General features: G+C 35.9%; 1 protein-coding gene across 1 annotated transcript; it reads right to left on the bottom strand.

The window, feature by feature from the left end:
- Window positions 1-5,228: 5,228 nt before the first annotated feature.
- LOC124170188 lies at window positions 5,229-17,002 on the bottom strand. The gene is made up of 3 exons (XM_046548882.1): window positions 16,784-17,002; window positions 8,350-9,423; window positions 5,229-6,256 (listed from the first exon to the last, which is right to left on the bottom strand). The coding sequence occupies exon 2, from the start codon at window positions 9,410-9,412 to the stop codon at window positions 8,351-8,353; it is 1,062 nt and encodes a 353-aa protein (XP_046404838.1). The 5' UTR covers window positions 9,413-9,423; window positions 16,784-17,002; the 3' UTR covers window positions 5,229-6,256; window position 8,350.
- Between the last annotated feature and the right edge of the window lie 850 nt (window positions 17,003-17,852).

Genomic DNA, 17,852 nt, shown 5'->3' with positions numbered 1-17,852 from the left:
CCGCTAATGAACGCGAGCTAATAATTAAAAAATATAGGATGACTAAAGCCGCCACGAAGGAAGCGTTCAGGAATGCGTTCACGAATTTTAAAAGAAAAACACTAGTAGAGCAGTTACAGGATAACCCAAAAGCATTTTGGTCATATGTTAGGGAAGTTCAAGGTAAACGATCTACCGTATGTTCGCTGAGAAACGACAATGGAGATGTGTTGACAAGCAGTTACGATAAAGCCAATTTATTAAATTCCTACTTTAAGAGCGTGTTCACGGAGCCTTCCGAAAACTCACCCGAGACCGATGACAATCCCTGTCTACATAAGATGCCAGCTATTGACATTAGTACGCTCGGAATAGAAAATATATTGAAATCGCTTAGTCCAAATAAATCACCTGGTCCAGACGAAATCCCTTCTCGCGTATATAAAGAACTAGCCTCAGAACTTGCCCCCTACTTGCAGTTAATATTCAGTAAATCCATCAAGCAACACGAAGTACCTAATGACTGGAAAATCGCTAATGTAACGCCTATATTTAAAAGTGGAGACAAGGAACAGCCATCTAATTACAGGCCGATATCTTTAACGTCCATCTCTTGCAAAGTCCTTGAACACATCGTAGTCAGCTCGGTAATGAAACACCTAGACGCGCAAAACTTATTAATGGGAAATCAACATGGATTCAGGAAAAGCAGATCGTGCGAAACTCAGTTAGCGCTTTTCGCCCACGATATTTTAGTCTCCGGGGAAGACAACATTCCAGTAGACGCGATTTTTCTTGATTTCAAAAAGGCATTTGATAAAGTACCCCACGGAAAGTTAATAATAAAACTGAAATCTTATGGTCTAGACGAAGATGTCATTTCCTGGATTAGAGAATTTTTGAGCGACCGCGTCCAAAGAGTAGTATTAGACGGTGCAGTCTCCAATGAGGTTAGAGTCACTTCTGGCGTTCCTCAGGGTAGTGTCATAGGCCCACTCCTATTCCTTCTTTATATAAACGACATTGGCGAAGTAGTACACAGTAAGTTACGATTATTTGCAGACGACGCTGTAGTTTACAGAGAAATTCGTTCCAGCAAAGATATAGATGAACTAACGAATGACCTTGCTGCTATCCAAGCTTGGTGCGATGCTTGGCAGTTAGAATTAAATTTGGAAAAATGCGTCGTAATGAATTTCTGGAAGAAGAATAACTCCCTACAGCGTAACTATGTCATTCGGAGCACGCAGTTAAAGGCAGTTGAATCTGTGAAATATCTAGGGGTTAGACTCAATAATGATCTATCGTGGAATAAACATATTCGAGAAATAACCGGTCAAGCTAATCGTAAAATGGGTTTTGTTAAAAGAATATTAGGAAAGTGCGACGACAAAGTGAGAGAAATTAGCTACTTTTCCCTCGTTAGACCACATTTGGAATACGCTGCCAGTGTTTGGGACCCTCATGAAAAAGGCTTAATAACAGAGTTAGAACGCGTGCAAAGAAGAGCTGCCAGGTATGTGAAAGGTCGTTACGATAGTCTTGTTAGTGTAACTGACCTCTTAGATAAACTCGGATGGGAATGTCTGTCGGACCGTAGATTGAAAAATAGACTAAACCTTTTAGATAAATTCAAGAGCAGTGTCTTTTCTGACGAAGTTAACCATATCTTACGGACGCCAGCATACTACGGAAGATCAGATCATATAAATAAAATAAGAGAGATAGATTGCAGAACAGACAGATTCCGAATGTCATTTTTTCCACGATCAATAAGAGATTATAACGGCAGCAATAGAACGCGTAAATAGATTGCGTGACTTGTAGTGTAGCCTACTAACCTATGTAAAACTTATTGCATGTTTCTGAATTTCTATTCTATATTCTATTTCTAACAGCATATAGTAGTATAGTTTGTTATTATACGGGACGTTTCTTGGACGGTGTGGTGTGCATGTGGGAGTCCAAATGCATGCTGCATGCTGGTGATTGATCACCCCCTGCCAAACACCCTAGAGGTGGCTCGCAGGGTAATTTGTAGATGTAGATGAAAGGAACTCAGAAAAAACCCAAGCCCCCTTTTGTAAATGCGTGCACTGGATGGGGTAGTGTTTGGTACAGATTATGAGATATTCTTTTTCTTGGTTTCCCCGATGGGACCTAAACACCCAAGGCGAAAGAGTCTTACTTCCAAGCCGCTTGCTTACTTTCGTGTATCAATGTATTCAGATAAAAACACTGCTGTTACAACGTATGAGTAGGTATTCTCTGTTTAGGATATCAAAGGAATACATAAATACATTTCATAGTATGCATTGACAAAAAACTCCTTTTCCGCCCGAGAATTTTCCCTCTGCGCGCAAGAAAAAGCAAGAAGCCCGCCCAGCGGCACCGTAATATTTTTTCTTAAGATAAAAACCTTGTAACTCGCTTCAGAATTGACGTAAGTTAATGATTTTTTCACCAAAAATAACCTTGTAGTGTTCTTCACATTTGGTACGCAGCATATAGGGACCTACGACGTAATAAACGTAAGTTAGTAAGCGACTACTTTTTACCTTGCAAAAATCAAAATTTTCTTGTCCTAAAGTGTGTTACGTCGGCATAACAACATTAAAACTCAATATTTGTACAATTGGTGAAGACCTTCAAGCAGAAAATAGTGTGAAGAAATTTTTGCAAAAAAATTCAATTCAATGCAGACAACGGTCAGGCAGAAATTGCGAGAAGAAGATAAAGTAAAAAACACACGTTTCTGACGGAAATTTACGGAAATGTTTTTTATAGCTTTTGTTATAATTTTTATCGAAAAACTATTGGCGCCAATGAATGCAGCACCTTTTTCTACATTAGAATAAAATTTTTAATCATTGCATAACGCAACTTTAATTTTCGTGCTGTTGTTGACAACACCGCGCTCCTGGCCTTACGGAGATTAACATGGGAAACGATTCTCCATAAGAGCCCATACTGTCAACTAAATGTGGAACGCTCTATAGTAATATATTAGTATCATGTAATAAATAAGCATACCAATGGATTCACGTTTTCCTAGTTAATTTATATTTAAAAGTAGTCATACGATCTTTTCTCATATTTCTCATATTCTTCTTAAGAGAAAGGCTATTAATTTTGTAAAATGAAAGCATATCCCCAAAATATATGATTTCTCAAAGGACAAGGTCAAATCTGTGCTAGTTGGGACCTCGACATAATTGGTAAATGAAAAAATTTAAAACTTATGTCTGGAATCTATCAGAGAAGCCAAACTTTCATTTGCATTCAGAATACAGAATTAGTACTAAAATTACAGACTTCACAGAATACTTACTGCCTATATGAATTGATAAAAATAAAATTGAAAGGCCTTGAGCTCCTATTCAGATCTTACAAAAAGATATATTTTTGCATGACTTTTAAACTTGACTTCTTCTTTTCTCCTTTCAGAAAGTGGCTAATTGTGCAGAGTTGGTTTCCTGAATTCAGGTTTCTTCTTGTGCAATGGGTTACAACGCTTGTTCCGTGCTAACATTTTTTTCTATATTCCAACTCAAACCATTGTTTGTACTTGATTTATCTTTGTGCCTTTTTTTTAAAACTAAGTTTCACCTACTGTTTGCTGGCCCTTAATGCTTGTTAGCAATATTCATGGCCACACTTGTTATTTGTGTGTATTATTTTATTTTTCTCTTTGAATAAATGTTTTATTATCTGTACGTTCTGGTTTCCTTATATTTATTCATCCGTTTGATCCATATTGATATTAAGTGGATGTGGGTCAGAAAATCAATATGTATAATTCGTGTACGAGGGCCTGCAGATACATATGTATATTACATGTAAGGATATTCAGATTTCCAATTTGTAATACGCATGTATACATACATCCTGAGGGACTTTTGAGCCACTTTTACGTGAAATATACAGACGTAATACGATTGTATTTCATTGTAGGTATACATTGTATAATTCATGTATGGGTATTCAGATTTCCAATTTGTAATACGCACGAATACATACATCCATAGGGACTTTTGAACCACTTCTACGTGAAATATACCGATGTAATACGATCGTATTTCATCTTATACATATGTATTTGGTCACGTTTTTTTTTTGTGTATTATTGATGTAATACATGTGCCGTGTTATCTGGGTTGGACCTAGTTTCTATACGAGTACATAGGAGTTTAAGATCGATTGAGATTACCAATGCATGCATGAGGCACAGAGCTCAGGGAAATATGGCTTAATAATCACCTATAAAAACTGCATAAGGTTGGAAAGTTTTCTTCGTTTGATAAGGTATGAATAATCCTTATTTAAGCCAAGCGCTACCCGCTACCAGGGTACTCTGCTACCTGCCTGCATCGTAGCGATAAATAAATGTGAAAATTTTGACAGCCTGCATCGTAAATACTACTATACATAGTTATTATTACAGTATAGTATTAATGGGACCGTGAACCGCATGGTGGAATTTGAACTCACAACACAGTAAACAGGAGTGGTGCCGACTCCATGGGGCCAGAGGGGGCCCGAGCCCCCCCTAAAAATTCGTTACAGATGTGAGGACAAAATGTGTCAGGCTAGTCGATTTTCCCCGGAGTGCCCAGATATCGAGATTCGAGTGATCAGGGCTCTGATGTTGATCATATGACTCTTCTAAAATGCTTAAAAAACTTAAAATTCACTACTTATTAACTTTAATCGGGTCAAGGTCCTCGGTTTGGCCCCCCGCAAAATTTTTGGTAGGTCGGCACCCCTGGTAATCTGTAAAATCTCACACCAATGGGAAAACAGGCCGATGAGATTCAATAGAGGAGACAAACTATTGGTTGATTTCTGTTGCCACTTTGGTAGCACATTAATCGGTTTACAAAAATGTCCTCGGTGCATTTATTAGCGGAATGTAATCCACTTTTTTCCAATATTTTACAGTATAACATTTTCATTGTGAGGAATATCGTTTAAAAGCCATGAAGATGAAATTTCACATCGAATTGTGTATAAATTTCGGTTAGTACCCCTAATTATATTCGTCCAAAAACGACGCAAGTGGAGTATTACGATGCGAGTGGAGGTTTATGTAAACCCATTTAAATACGCGGTGAGTGACACCAATACTTACAGGCAGATTTGAACATCATCTTTTATATTATTTGTGATACAAGCATTTAGCGTATGAAAATTTCATTGCAAAAAAAACTGCCATTCTTTTCATATCTGATCACATTGGTCACCCAGAATTATTCTTGTTAAACACTTATTTATGCCTCTAACCAACTGATTTTGCTGGGAGAGAATTCATGGGTATTTATGCAAGAATAAGTCAGAATAAACCTCTTCTTTTATTGGAATCAAATTACAAAATCCTATTAAAAAACATAATGGTTTACATAAAATTTGATCCTCCTTTTATGCCCAGCAATGGGTATGAAAAATACATTTATCAACCAACTGATATTGTCTTTCTTATCAGGGATGACAGACAGAAATAGCAAAAACAATATGTCTTCAAGGCTTATTTAAAAAATCATGGCAATAAAAGAAAACTAAACCATAGTACAATATATTCATTTGAAAAAATATGGCTCTAAGGTACATATTGTATGTGAAACCATGAAAAAAATTACAATGAATAAATGCCATGAAACTAATTATAATTTCAAATCATCATTGTCAAGATTTTGTACCTAGACATTGGATCTCATTGACAGAGAATGCAGGACATAAATAAAATAAGAGAATTAACAATTAATACAAAAAATTATTGAATGTGGTTCTTACATTAAAAAAATAAGTCTCAATCTTTTTTATGTGCCATTGTAGGTTAGGACAAATACAATATACAGGTGCTACCAAGAAGAGTACATATATGTTCTTTTTATCAGTGTAACGCCTGAAGTAATGAAATAATGATTATAATTCGAGAATGCAGATATTATCGCACAAACATTGCATCTGAGCAGTTGTGCGATTTGTGATAAAGACATTAAAAAATCAAAATGGCATGTTATTATAGCAATAATAATGAAATTAAAACAATAATATCCAAATTTGCATATATAGGTTGTAAATCAAACACCGATTAGGTAGCAACTGCGAAGGCATTGATTTATGATGGCCATAGTCACTTTTCAACTCCCGGTTCACGAAAATGAATGACGTGGAATAAAATACGAATCTCTTCTTCGAGACAATGAATTTCAGGAACAAGAACAATAACTTCAAGGCACTCATCTCCGACGTTTTGTTGAAGGCACATTCTTCATACCTGTTGGAGCAAGGAAACAAAACAGATGTAACCAAATTGTTTGAATTTCATTAATTAACAAAATATTATGCAATGATTATTATTAATAAGGAAAAAAATGTGTCGGGCTTGTCGATTTTCCGCGGAGAGTCCAGAAATCGAGATTATAAGTTATCGTGGCTCTAATGTTGTTCATATGACTCTTTTAAAATGCTTAAAAAACTTAAAAATCACTACTTAAAAAAATTTCCGCGGCAGGATACCCGGTTTGGGCCCCCCGAATATTTTTTTGGAAGTTGGCATCCCTAGCAACATTCAGGGTTGACTTGAGGTTTATGAGTGCGAAAATGGAGGGGGGGAGGGAAGAGAAGAAGTGACTGATTTTATCCCCAGGTTTAATGAACAGATTGTGACGTCAGTCCTTAATAACAACAATAATATTTAGAGTGGCAACTGGGTGATTAGGAAACTCACTCCATTTATCTAGCGAGAATACTTTAAATTATTGTATTCAGTCGGCTAAAATTCAGTCAGTTTTGTGGTTTTTTTTATCCCCCAAAACACCCCCCAACCGCTGCAACAAAGCTCCCTCCTAAACTTGAATGAACCATGAATTACCAAAATTCAAAACATTAGTTACGTCTCTCCTTCTTAAGAACGACTTTTATGGCACTTCGGAATATTGTGAAGAGTAAATTTTAGGAATGTATATATATTATGTGTGTTTTTATGCAACGATTACTTATGTTTTTCTCCAATACAATGAGATATTTTTAAATTTGATTTTTTCCTAAGTCTCTAAGACCATTAACGTTATGAAAATTATCATTAAATTAATATTTTCATTCGTCAGGTAATTTGCTTTAATTCGTCCGGTAATTTTGCATTCGTAAGGTATGAGTGAGTTATACAAACATTAAAAATAAAGAAAGGAAAAAATGTCACACATTAAGAAATTTGTGCACAGAATAAAATGATTGATTAAAAAAAACTCACAAATCATGCAATTGAAGAGGGAAATAGTCTTCACTCTCTTAACATACAATGGAAGATCATTACATAACAATATTTGCCCATTTGCCAAGGGGAATAACTCGAGTTTTTACTTCTAATAAATGTTTGTTGGTGGCTTGTAGCACTCCTGGTATAATAACAATGATAATTATCTTTGGTTGTATGCTTAGATACATTCTTATTTGCAAAAACTATTGCAGAGTACAAATACACAAAAACAAGAAGCAAAATATTAAATTTCCAAAATAGATGGCACCATGGGGAGTATAGCAGGCATTTTACCTAAAAGTCGCAGTATCCTCTTTTGAATATTAATTTACAATTGGGTCCCATGAATTAGTGCCACAGGAGGGGATACTAAATACCACGGTAGAAATGGGATAACCCTCAGGCACACTTTAGTCTGTAATGTAAACATGAAAATCTATCCTTGGAATGCAAAATATATTAAGAACTTTGGTTATTGGAGAAAAGACAACTTTCAGGCATACCTTACCTTTATGTAAACATGAAAACCTAACCTAAGAATGCAAAATATATTAAGAACATAGAGTATTAGAGAAAGGATAACTTACAGAATAGAATTCACCAAGATGAATTGACATTAATACATCAATATATACCATTTCAGCAATTTAACCTTTCTTACTCTGATCACCTACTTTCACCCCAACCACCCCCTTTCACCTGCTCCCCACACTCCTCTCAACAACTGATAGAAAGCAGCATTGCTTCTTTGGCGCAACTCACTTGTTATTCATATTTCACCTGATGATGATGCCAAGCATCGAAACACGTGGTTATTATAAATTAACTAGTGGAATGTACAATAAATGTTATCATTTCGTGACTAAAAACTTTAGACTATCTACATAAACTATTTTTTAGCATAGAAAATATTTTGTTCTCATTTCAAGGAATTAGATACAGAAAAATAAAATGTGTTTTGTTATTATTAATTATTATTTAATTGGATGGAAATTAGTTTTATAGTTTTGTGGGATCCATGGATAGTTAACCTCAATTACTATATCTGTTAAGTGTATTTTTCATGAATATTTCTGTATTCTGATAAAATTTTTACCAAGTGAGTCACTTACCTTAATTGACTATGCTCTTCATTTTCGGAATCACATGTTGCATGAAGAAGAACGTGAGAAAAGGCATCTGCTCCTGCAGTTGCGACATTCCTCCCTGCGAACTGTACTTGACGAGCATTGCCGGGACGACCGAAATCAATGATACTTCTCTAGATAAAGGTGATTGCATACTTAAGGCATTTTTTATCAAGTCGTCCATGCACACTCCTGTGGTATTCTTCTTCTGTAATGCTTCCTGCACGATTTTCTCGTACAGTTTCTCATGCATTTCATCATCACACTCGTAAGGACACCCTCGGTTTTTGAAGATCAAGTACATCACCATCTGTGCCAAGCTCCGAGCCAGGGGAACTTCAGAGCCAAAACTTTTGATAAAAATTTTGTAACCTTCATATACTGTAACTTCCCCAGCAACTTTTCCCAAGTAAACCTTGCATTGAAAAAAGTCAACAAACACATTCAAAAACCTTCCATCCTGTTTTACACCATCCAGGTTAACCAATCGTCCCACTAAGTTAGAGATATTGGAGGAATCACAATCGATTAGTACTTTCAATCCACGATTTCTCTCCAGAAACTTCAGCATAAGAGAGGTGAAGGGGGATGCTTTGTATATTCTCTCGTAAAAACCTCTGACTTTCTGTGTTTTCTCCTCGTTATTCTCACGTATTTCTGTGAGACTCATCATCACGTCTACACATCTATTTTGGGCTCTATTATTTTTCTCTTCTTCAGTTTCCTGGTCTCCGTCCTGAGTAGCGCCTCCTTCAGGCGAGTCTGAAGATTGAGACATTGCACTGTGCGCCTCTTCTTGTATCTTTGCCGTCACATAATCCTTCACAGGAGCGATATCCTCAGATAATCTAGTGGCGCTCTCCTCCAGTTTTCGGAGCAGAATATCCCTTGAAGTGATCTCATCTCGCAAAGAAGCGAAACCGCTGGACTGCTGGTGGCGTATTTCAGTAATTATGTCTCTGATCCCTTCCTCTGGCATGGCCAACCCATCTAGTGCTGCAGCCTCTTCAACAGGAAGTTTTTCCACTGTGTCACCAACACCTTCCATTTCAACTACACCTAGAAATAAAAAGAAATGCATTGAGTATGAGGGTTGCCCATGAAGTAATGCACCATTATTGTTTTCTCATCCGACAGCAACGGTATTGTTGTGAAACGTTAGATACCTATGCGTTAGCTGAAGTTCCATGGATCTGCACGCAAAATTTCTAGTTTTTCCCACTGATAGCTAAGCTGTATGACCATTTCAATATGGCATCAGTCAGGGAGATACATTACAAGCAGTGTGCCTTCACTGTATTTCTCAACGCTGGGAAAGAAATTGTGTAGACTATTCGGTGACGTTTGTGCAAAGGTTATGGAGCATCTATGGCCAACAAGATTGCAGTTATTCCCTGGGTTCAGAGGAGGAGAGCGTCAGAAGGCAGTTTGTTGGTGCTTCAAGTAGTCAGGGAGACCATTCACGGCTGTCACACCCGACATGTTGCAGCGAGGTGATGTTGTCATTGCCATGTCAGTGATACCAAAGAAGCAGAGCCAATACTTGAGAACAATTCAGTTGAATACTAAACTCTAGCTATACCGGAACATATTATATTCAAGTCACTTATCCTGCAATTGCCAAGCGGGTCAAATTTTAATATGAATGTCTAGAAAATATATTCTCAAGATATCATGTAGATACCAGAAAAGCAGACATTCAGATATTTAAAAAATTTCAACAAAGGTTATTACGTGATATTTAACAGATATTAGCTAAAGACATTCCAGATATTTTGTGCTGTCTGGGATATTAAGGCCTTGTTACATGGTACATTAACATGTACAAGTTAACATACGTTTGCGTGAATGGTTTTTGTGGACCGGAACGGAACATGTACGAATGGATGAACCAAATTAGAACAGGAAATATTTCCTGTGCATGCATTCTCACAAATTGGGTGGTTACATGGTGCATTTTGGCGATCATGCTCACGTTCATTCATTTTGACATTAACCCGTTCGTGTTTTAATGTATCATGTAATCAGGCAAGGGTGTACCCTGGATCATAACTAGGGAGGTGTTGGGCAAGCCATGTGATTCATATATATATATATATATATCAAATATATATCATTTTTCGTGGGCTTAAAGAAAATTTGTTGAATACTATCGTTTCAATTCAGTACTGAATTTGCTCAAACACTTCTGCAATTTTAGCTTCTAAGGGGGGAGCTTGCCCCCCCCCCCCAACCCTCACTGGGTACCCCTATGAATATGATGAAGAACGCACATTTTAACTCACCAAACAATTTTTACTAACGTTTGATAGACGGCATTTTAAGCTTAAGTATACTTTTGCTGAGCTAAAGTCTGCTTTTTCCGTTTCATAAACGCCACTTTAGAAGAAAATGGCCGAATTGTCACTTTAACCTAAAGCGCCCAACTGGAGTTGACTTATGGGCTAAAGTGTCCTTCACGGATGAATAAATATGACCGGAACGGAACATATACGAATGGATGAACCAAATTAGAACAGGTTCTATTTCCTGTGCATGCATTCGCACAAGTTGGGCGGTTACATGGTGCATTTTGGCGATCATGCTCACGTTCATTCATTTTGACATTAACCCGTACGTGTTTTAATGTATCATGTAATCAGGCAAGGGCGTATCCAGGATGATAACTAGGGGGGGACAAGCCATGTGATTTGTGAGATTATTTCCTTGAAAAAATAGTTTCACTTTGTTACATATCTTACAAATATATATGATTTTTCGTGGGCTTAAAGAAAATTTGTTGAATACTTTCCTTTCAATTCCGTATTGATTTTGCTCTAACTCTTCTGCATTTTAGCTTCTACGGCTGCCCCCCTTCCCCAACCCTCGCTGGGTACCCCTAAGAACACACATTTTAACTCACTAAACAATTTTTACTAATGTAAGGAGGCGTTTGATAGACGGCATTTTAAGCTAAAGTATACTTTTGCTCAGCTAAAGTCTGCTTTTTCCGTTTCATAAACGCCACTTTAGAAGAAAATGGCCGAATTGTCACTTTAATCTAAAGTGCCCAACCTGAGTTGACTTATGGGCGAAAGTGTCCTTCACGGATGAATAAATATGACTACACCGGCTGTATTATAAGTTAAAATAAGAAGATATTTGGGTTACGGAAATTAATAGGAATTAATTTTTTGGGGAGGACACAGCAGCAGATTGGCGCGCTTCATGAAATAGCCAGACACTTAATATACGTCTTTTCCGTGAAAATACATCGAGTCGGTATTGATGGAGATGACCCATTACTTAAATTTTGAAGTTGAACTCTATCGAACATTATACCACCAAGGAAAATTTTATGATTACGTGATAATTACAACAGAGTAAGTGGTTGAACAGGTTGGCATAATTTATGTTGATTTTGAATACAAGCTAGTAATTGTTAAGTTCTTCGGTTACTTATGAGTTTATATTCTATAATTTCCCTCAAAGATACTTGAATATGATAGCAAAAGTGGCGTATAAATGGTCTTCGTAAGGAAATACTTGATTTTCATGTCGCTTGGCTAACCAAATACTAGTTTCTATACGTTGTATTGCATTTTAAGCGTTTTCATTCCATAATTGCATAATGTACTCTTTCCGTATGACTCCATATCACGTTTAACATGTTTCTGTCATTTTGAAACTTAGACGGTTTCTGTTTCGTTTTTTCGACTCTGCATTTGAATGTTTACAATGATGATTTCCTTATGAAAGGCAGAGATAAAAAGTAAAACATACTTTCCTTCATAATAACATTATTTGCAGAAAAACAATATTTTCTCGAGGACGTAGGATTGTTATGAAATTTTATTTACAAAGGATCACAGACTTCATTGACATTTTTCACTACAAAATTCGTGAATGGATACTCGGGTTATGTATTCACATATGTCGAGGCATCATTTGAAGCAGACATGGAGATGTTTATATTGATATAAATCTATTCTCACATTCAACATGTTTCATCATATATTCATTGGTTTTGATGACATAGGTAGGTATACTTGAGTGTCCATTTCTCTAGTATAGATAACCCCTTAAGTCAACATTCCAAGAATTAAAATATAGGTAAGCATAAAGGAATTATCCCATAACCCATAACTCCTTCGAAATATGCATCCACCAGAGACAACCACTGATTGGTAAATATTCTAATTAATTGGTACAGTTCCCACACAGCACAAAGTGAATAATATGCACATAATATTCAAATATTATGCGAATATTATGCCACCACAATGGTATAAAACGCGCATATTATGTACATAATATGTGCATATAAATGGTATAATGTCCTCATAAATTGCGGTATTATGCGCATAATATGCGGAATATATGCAGTGATGGAATGGCATAATATGCACATAATATTCAAATATTATGCGAATATTATGCCACCACAATGGTATAAAACGCGCATATTATGTACATAATATGTGCATATAAATGGTATAATGTCCTCATAAATTGCGGTATTATGCGCATAATATGCGGAATATATGCAGTGATGGAATGGCATAATATTTGCATATATACGGAATATATGCACCTTTTATGTACATAAAAGGTGCATATAAATGGTATAATGTCCTCATATATTCCGTATATATGCAAACATTATGCCATTCCATCAGTGCATATATTCCGCATATTATGCGCATAATATCGCAATTTATGAGGACATTATGCCATTTATATGCACATATTATGTACATAATATGCACAAGTTATACCATTGATGTGGCTATATATATGCACATATTATACCCATATATGCCATTTATATGCACCTTTTATGTACATATTATGCACAATTTATACCATGGATGTGGCCTAAAATATATGCGCATATTATGCCCATATATACCATTTATATGCTCCTTTTATGTACATATTATGCACGATTTATACCATTGATGTGGCTATATATATGCACATATTATACCCATATATATATGCACCTTTTATGTACATATTATGCACAATTTATACCATGGATGTGGCCTAAAAAATATATGCGCATATTATACCATTTATATGCTCCTTTTAGGCACGATTTATACCATTGATGTGGCTAAATATACGCACATATTATACCCATATATACCATTAGTATGCACCTTTAGGTACATGTTATGCACATTTTATACCATATCTACGAACCTTTTATGCATATTTTATACCGTTGATGCGTGATAACATGCAGTTGCATAATATTCGAAAATTACATGAATAAAAATTGATTTCTGGAAACGAGGAGAAATTTAATGAATCATTCATGTAGACACAGCATAGGTACATTGCACTAAAACAAGGCACAATCCTTCATCGTTGTATCACAAATATACAAATATTCAGTTAGGAGTCCTATATCATCGCAAATTTGGTTTAAATATCATGTGAATGACATCTAAAGACAAACATTCGCCCTTCCATAATCGTTACTCATGAAATTGCGATTAGAAAGTACAAAGTATGTCACACGAATTCACAATCACAACACTCGCGATGATTCCTTCCATGACATCCGCATGGTTGAACATCTACGGTCTTTTCTTAGCGAATGTATTAAAAATGGTCCAAAATGTGATTCCAAGCCACAAAGAGGTCTTCTAATCGCATAATTATCTCTGTGTTAGTCATAGAGTTGTGGCGAGCAATCACGCAAACGATGTAAGCAAGCCGTTCATGAAAATGCACTCCGAAACAATAAAGATAATATTGTCATTAATAATCACAAACTAAAATAATTATATGCATATATGATCAAGTACGTGATATCTTCAGGGCGAAAGTGCAGCTCACAACCTGGTTCAGTACTTAAGTGCCAAAACTTCGTCTTTCCTTGGAATAGCCTCCCTTCACTTTTCAAGCTGGGACTCTTGACTGAAAAAGTACCGTCATAAGATATACATTTAGGTAATTAAAAAAATTAATTAAAGTACTGGGAATAACACTCAAAATTAGGAGCTGATAATTTCAGATTTGCTTTCTACCCTATGACAAACGACAACGACTCACGTACGTGTACTTACTTTGATTTTAAATAAAGTCCTGTTCTTCATACCATGAAGCTTATTATTCCTTATCGTATATGCGTTACCAGAATAGTACTGTGACATAAAATAGTTCCGTAAACCCATCTTTTCCTCTTTAATATTAGATTTTTCAATAGACGTTCAATTTTCCCAACTACGGCAATATGGCTACGGCAACCACTAACAACAATGAACAACAACACAACGGCCATGGACAACGGCAATATGGCTACCAAGCTGCGTACCTCGCCAGACCGGAATATGCCGGTGTGTAAAATAAAAAAATAATAATAATTGTGGAGTATTCTGCGAACGATACGAAATTGTTAGTGATATATTAAAACATAAGTTTTCACATTTTTTGATACAGAGGATGTATGATCATCGATTTTTACGGATACAATCACAGTTTACGGCGGCATAATATTTAAATATAATGTGCATATTATTCGCATATTATGTGCATAATCGACGGAATATTATTTGCATATTATGCCTATCCATTTATGCAACTTTTATACTGAATAGGATTTTTGAGTTTGCTGGGTGGCCGTTAATTAATGATTCTTATAAGAATCATAATTAATGATAAAATGTTACTAACAACGAAATAATATACATACAATGTCAATATTATTAATAGTTTACGGCGGCATAATATTTAAATATAATGTGCATATTATTCGCATATTATGTGCATAATCGACGGAATATTATTTGCATATTATGCCTATCCATTTATGCAACTTTTATACTGAATAGGATTTTTGAGTTTGCTGGGTGGCCGTTAATTAATGATTCTTATAAGAATCATAATTAATGATAAAATGTTACTAACAACGAAATAATATACATATTATGTCAATATTATAGTAATAGTTTACGGCGGCATAATATTTAAATATAATGTGCATATTATTCGCATATTATGTGCATAATCGACGGAATATTATTTGCATATTATGCCTATCCATTTATGCAACTTTTATACTGAATAGGATTTTTGAGTTTGCTGGGTGGCCGTTAATTAATGATTCTTATAAGAATCATAATTAATGATAAAATGTTACTAACAACGAAATAATATACATACAATGTCAATATTATTAATAGTTTACGGCGGCATAATATTTAAATATAATGTGCATATTATTCGCATATTATGTGCATAATCGACGGAATATTATTTGCATATTATGCCTATCCATTTATGCAACTTTTATACTGAATAGGATTTTTGAGTTTGCTGGGTGGCTGTTGATTTATGATTCTTATATGAATCATAATTAACGATGGGTTGTTACTAACAATGTAATAATATACATATTATGTCAATATTATAGTAATAGTTTACGGCGGCATAATATTTAAATATAATGTGCATATTATTCGCATAATATGTGCATAATCGACGGAATATTATTTGCATATTATACCTATCCATTTATGCAACTTTTATACGGTATAAATTTTGAGTGTGCTGTGTGGGTTTCAAGTTAACGCGAGAGAACTTCATTCACCATTACTGAACGTATACCATCAAACTTCGCCTAACATGTAGTCCAAACAACCGTGTGCCGTTAATCATAGAAGATGATCATAAAATAACGTGAAAATATCAGCATTTAAACTTTTACTTCCCTGGAAACATCGAAGGGCATTACCAATACACGATCAAGATAATTATAAGTGAGCTTTTATTCAGACAACTCAGTTCATTTACGTGCAAAAAAGCTATTGGGGAAAAGCTTCCACTAACGCAGTATTCCTCTACATTTGTACACAGTAAGAGAGAAAGAAAAAATGCAGCTTAATAAAAGCTTAACAAAATACAACACGGAATACCCAGTCGCCAGAACCATGTAAACAAGAACGCATATAATATCGTGTGTCAACTTCTTTTTCACTTTTTTCGCAGCGTTCATCGCCAACAATCAAATTTTCAAGGCCTGATCGAGATTTTGGCAGCTTAAGAGCCACATTAAAAAGTGAGATCTTTGCAATGACTATTAAACGAACTTTAGCTAAGTCTCACTTGACCGTAAAGAGAGACTTTGTAAAGTGAGCAATTTCAGTGTCGTCTATGAGTCGCATCCGCCATGTTACGCATCACTGAAGGTTGGATAACCCGGTATGCGACCCTACATAACATGCAATCTAACATTGCATCCTTAATATGCATTGTTATAGCACCAACTTTTAAACAATATGTATTTAACAGGACTTATTATCCCACTGTTGAGATCTAGGCAGGGATCGCGGAATTAATGAATACATTAAAGAAACGAGTGGAGTGATACAGAACTGTCTGAATGTTTTTATGTGACAACAAAGAATAGAAGTAATGAAACACTTACCGAAAGTAATGCCAAAACAATAACAATCTCTTTATCCTGGCTCTCCAGGGAAAAAAGCATGCGCACTTTATCTCCACACCGTACACGAAAACTGTTGACCCTGTCCTCGTTCTGACCGCCACTAGAGTGGCGATGTTGTGATCAGTTGTAATCGTTGTAATGTCGTCCACACTCCTAAATGCCGCGCCACGAGAAGGGGAGAAATTCACTGTCACTGTAAAGAGGTGTTGAGGGTGTTGAGCTTTCCGCGTCTACCCCGGCCTCTGTGGCGTGGCAATCGCGTGACGTTAGGATAACAGCCAATCGGCGGTTACTGGCAGGGCTTTGGCACAAGGCGGGCGAACTGTTGACAGCGTGCGACACCAGCGGTTTGGTGGGCGTTTTCCTGAACTAACGCTATCGTTTCGTAAGATAGTTTTGATTTAAAAAAATTATTGCGTAAAAATTATTTCATAACTTTTATAATGTCACTCAGTTAGTATCTTTAATAATAAATAGGAAATATGAAATATGTGTGCTTCCTCTGTCTCACCCATTGACCAATCATGAATCGGCCAATGAAATTTCGTCTCCTCATTTCGAAAGTTTTGATCGTTAGGAAAACATCTACTTACTGTGGACCGGTTAGATCTTGTGTTCTCGCGATGTACGGTTTTAGGCGTTGTTTGTATATAGTTGTTGATTCTATTTTAACTTAATTATCTCTACATCAAGTTTTCAAGCCTGCGTGTGGTGTGTGAAGTGGTTGACAACGTTATATTTTCGAAAAAGTCACGTATATTCAGCCCATTAACGCTTGTATAGTGATCTTGATTTTGCTTACGAATTTTTGTTTTTCAACAATCTCATATTCAGTGCAGTGAAGTGGCCACTGGTAAAGGAATTTTCTCTGTGGTGTTCTTATCCCGTAATTTGTGATGACACTGAGGAATTATAGTTCGCTGTGGGTACGAGGACTTATGCGTACACAAGTGAGGCATAGAGAGATTCTTGTCAGGGTTTCGCCATCCTGTGTATAGTGTTTATTTATATACTAATTCAATTCATTGTATTTGGCAGGTGAGTGACT

The sequence above is a fragment of the Ischnura elegans genome, chromosome 13 (assembly GCF_921293095.1).
Source record: "Ischnura elegans chromosome 13, ioIscEleg1.1, whole genome shotgun sequence".
Lineage (NCBI taxonomy): Eukaryota > Metazoa > Arthropoda > Insecta > Odonata > Coenagrionidae > Ischnura > Ischnura elegans.
Note: the sequence above shows the minus strand (reverse complement) of the source record. Positions and strands in the feature narration are given on the sequence as shown.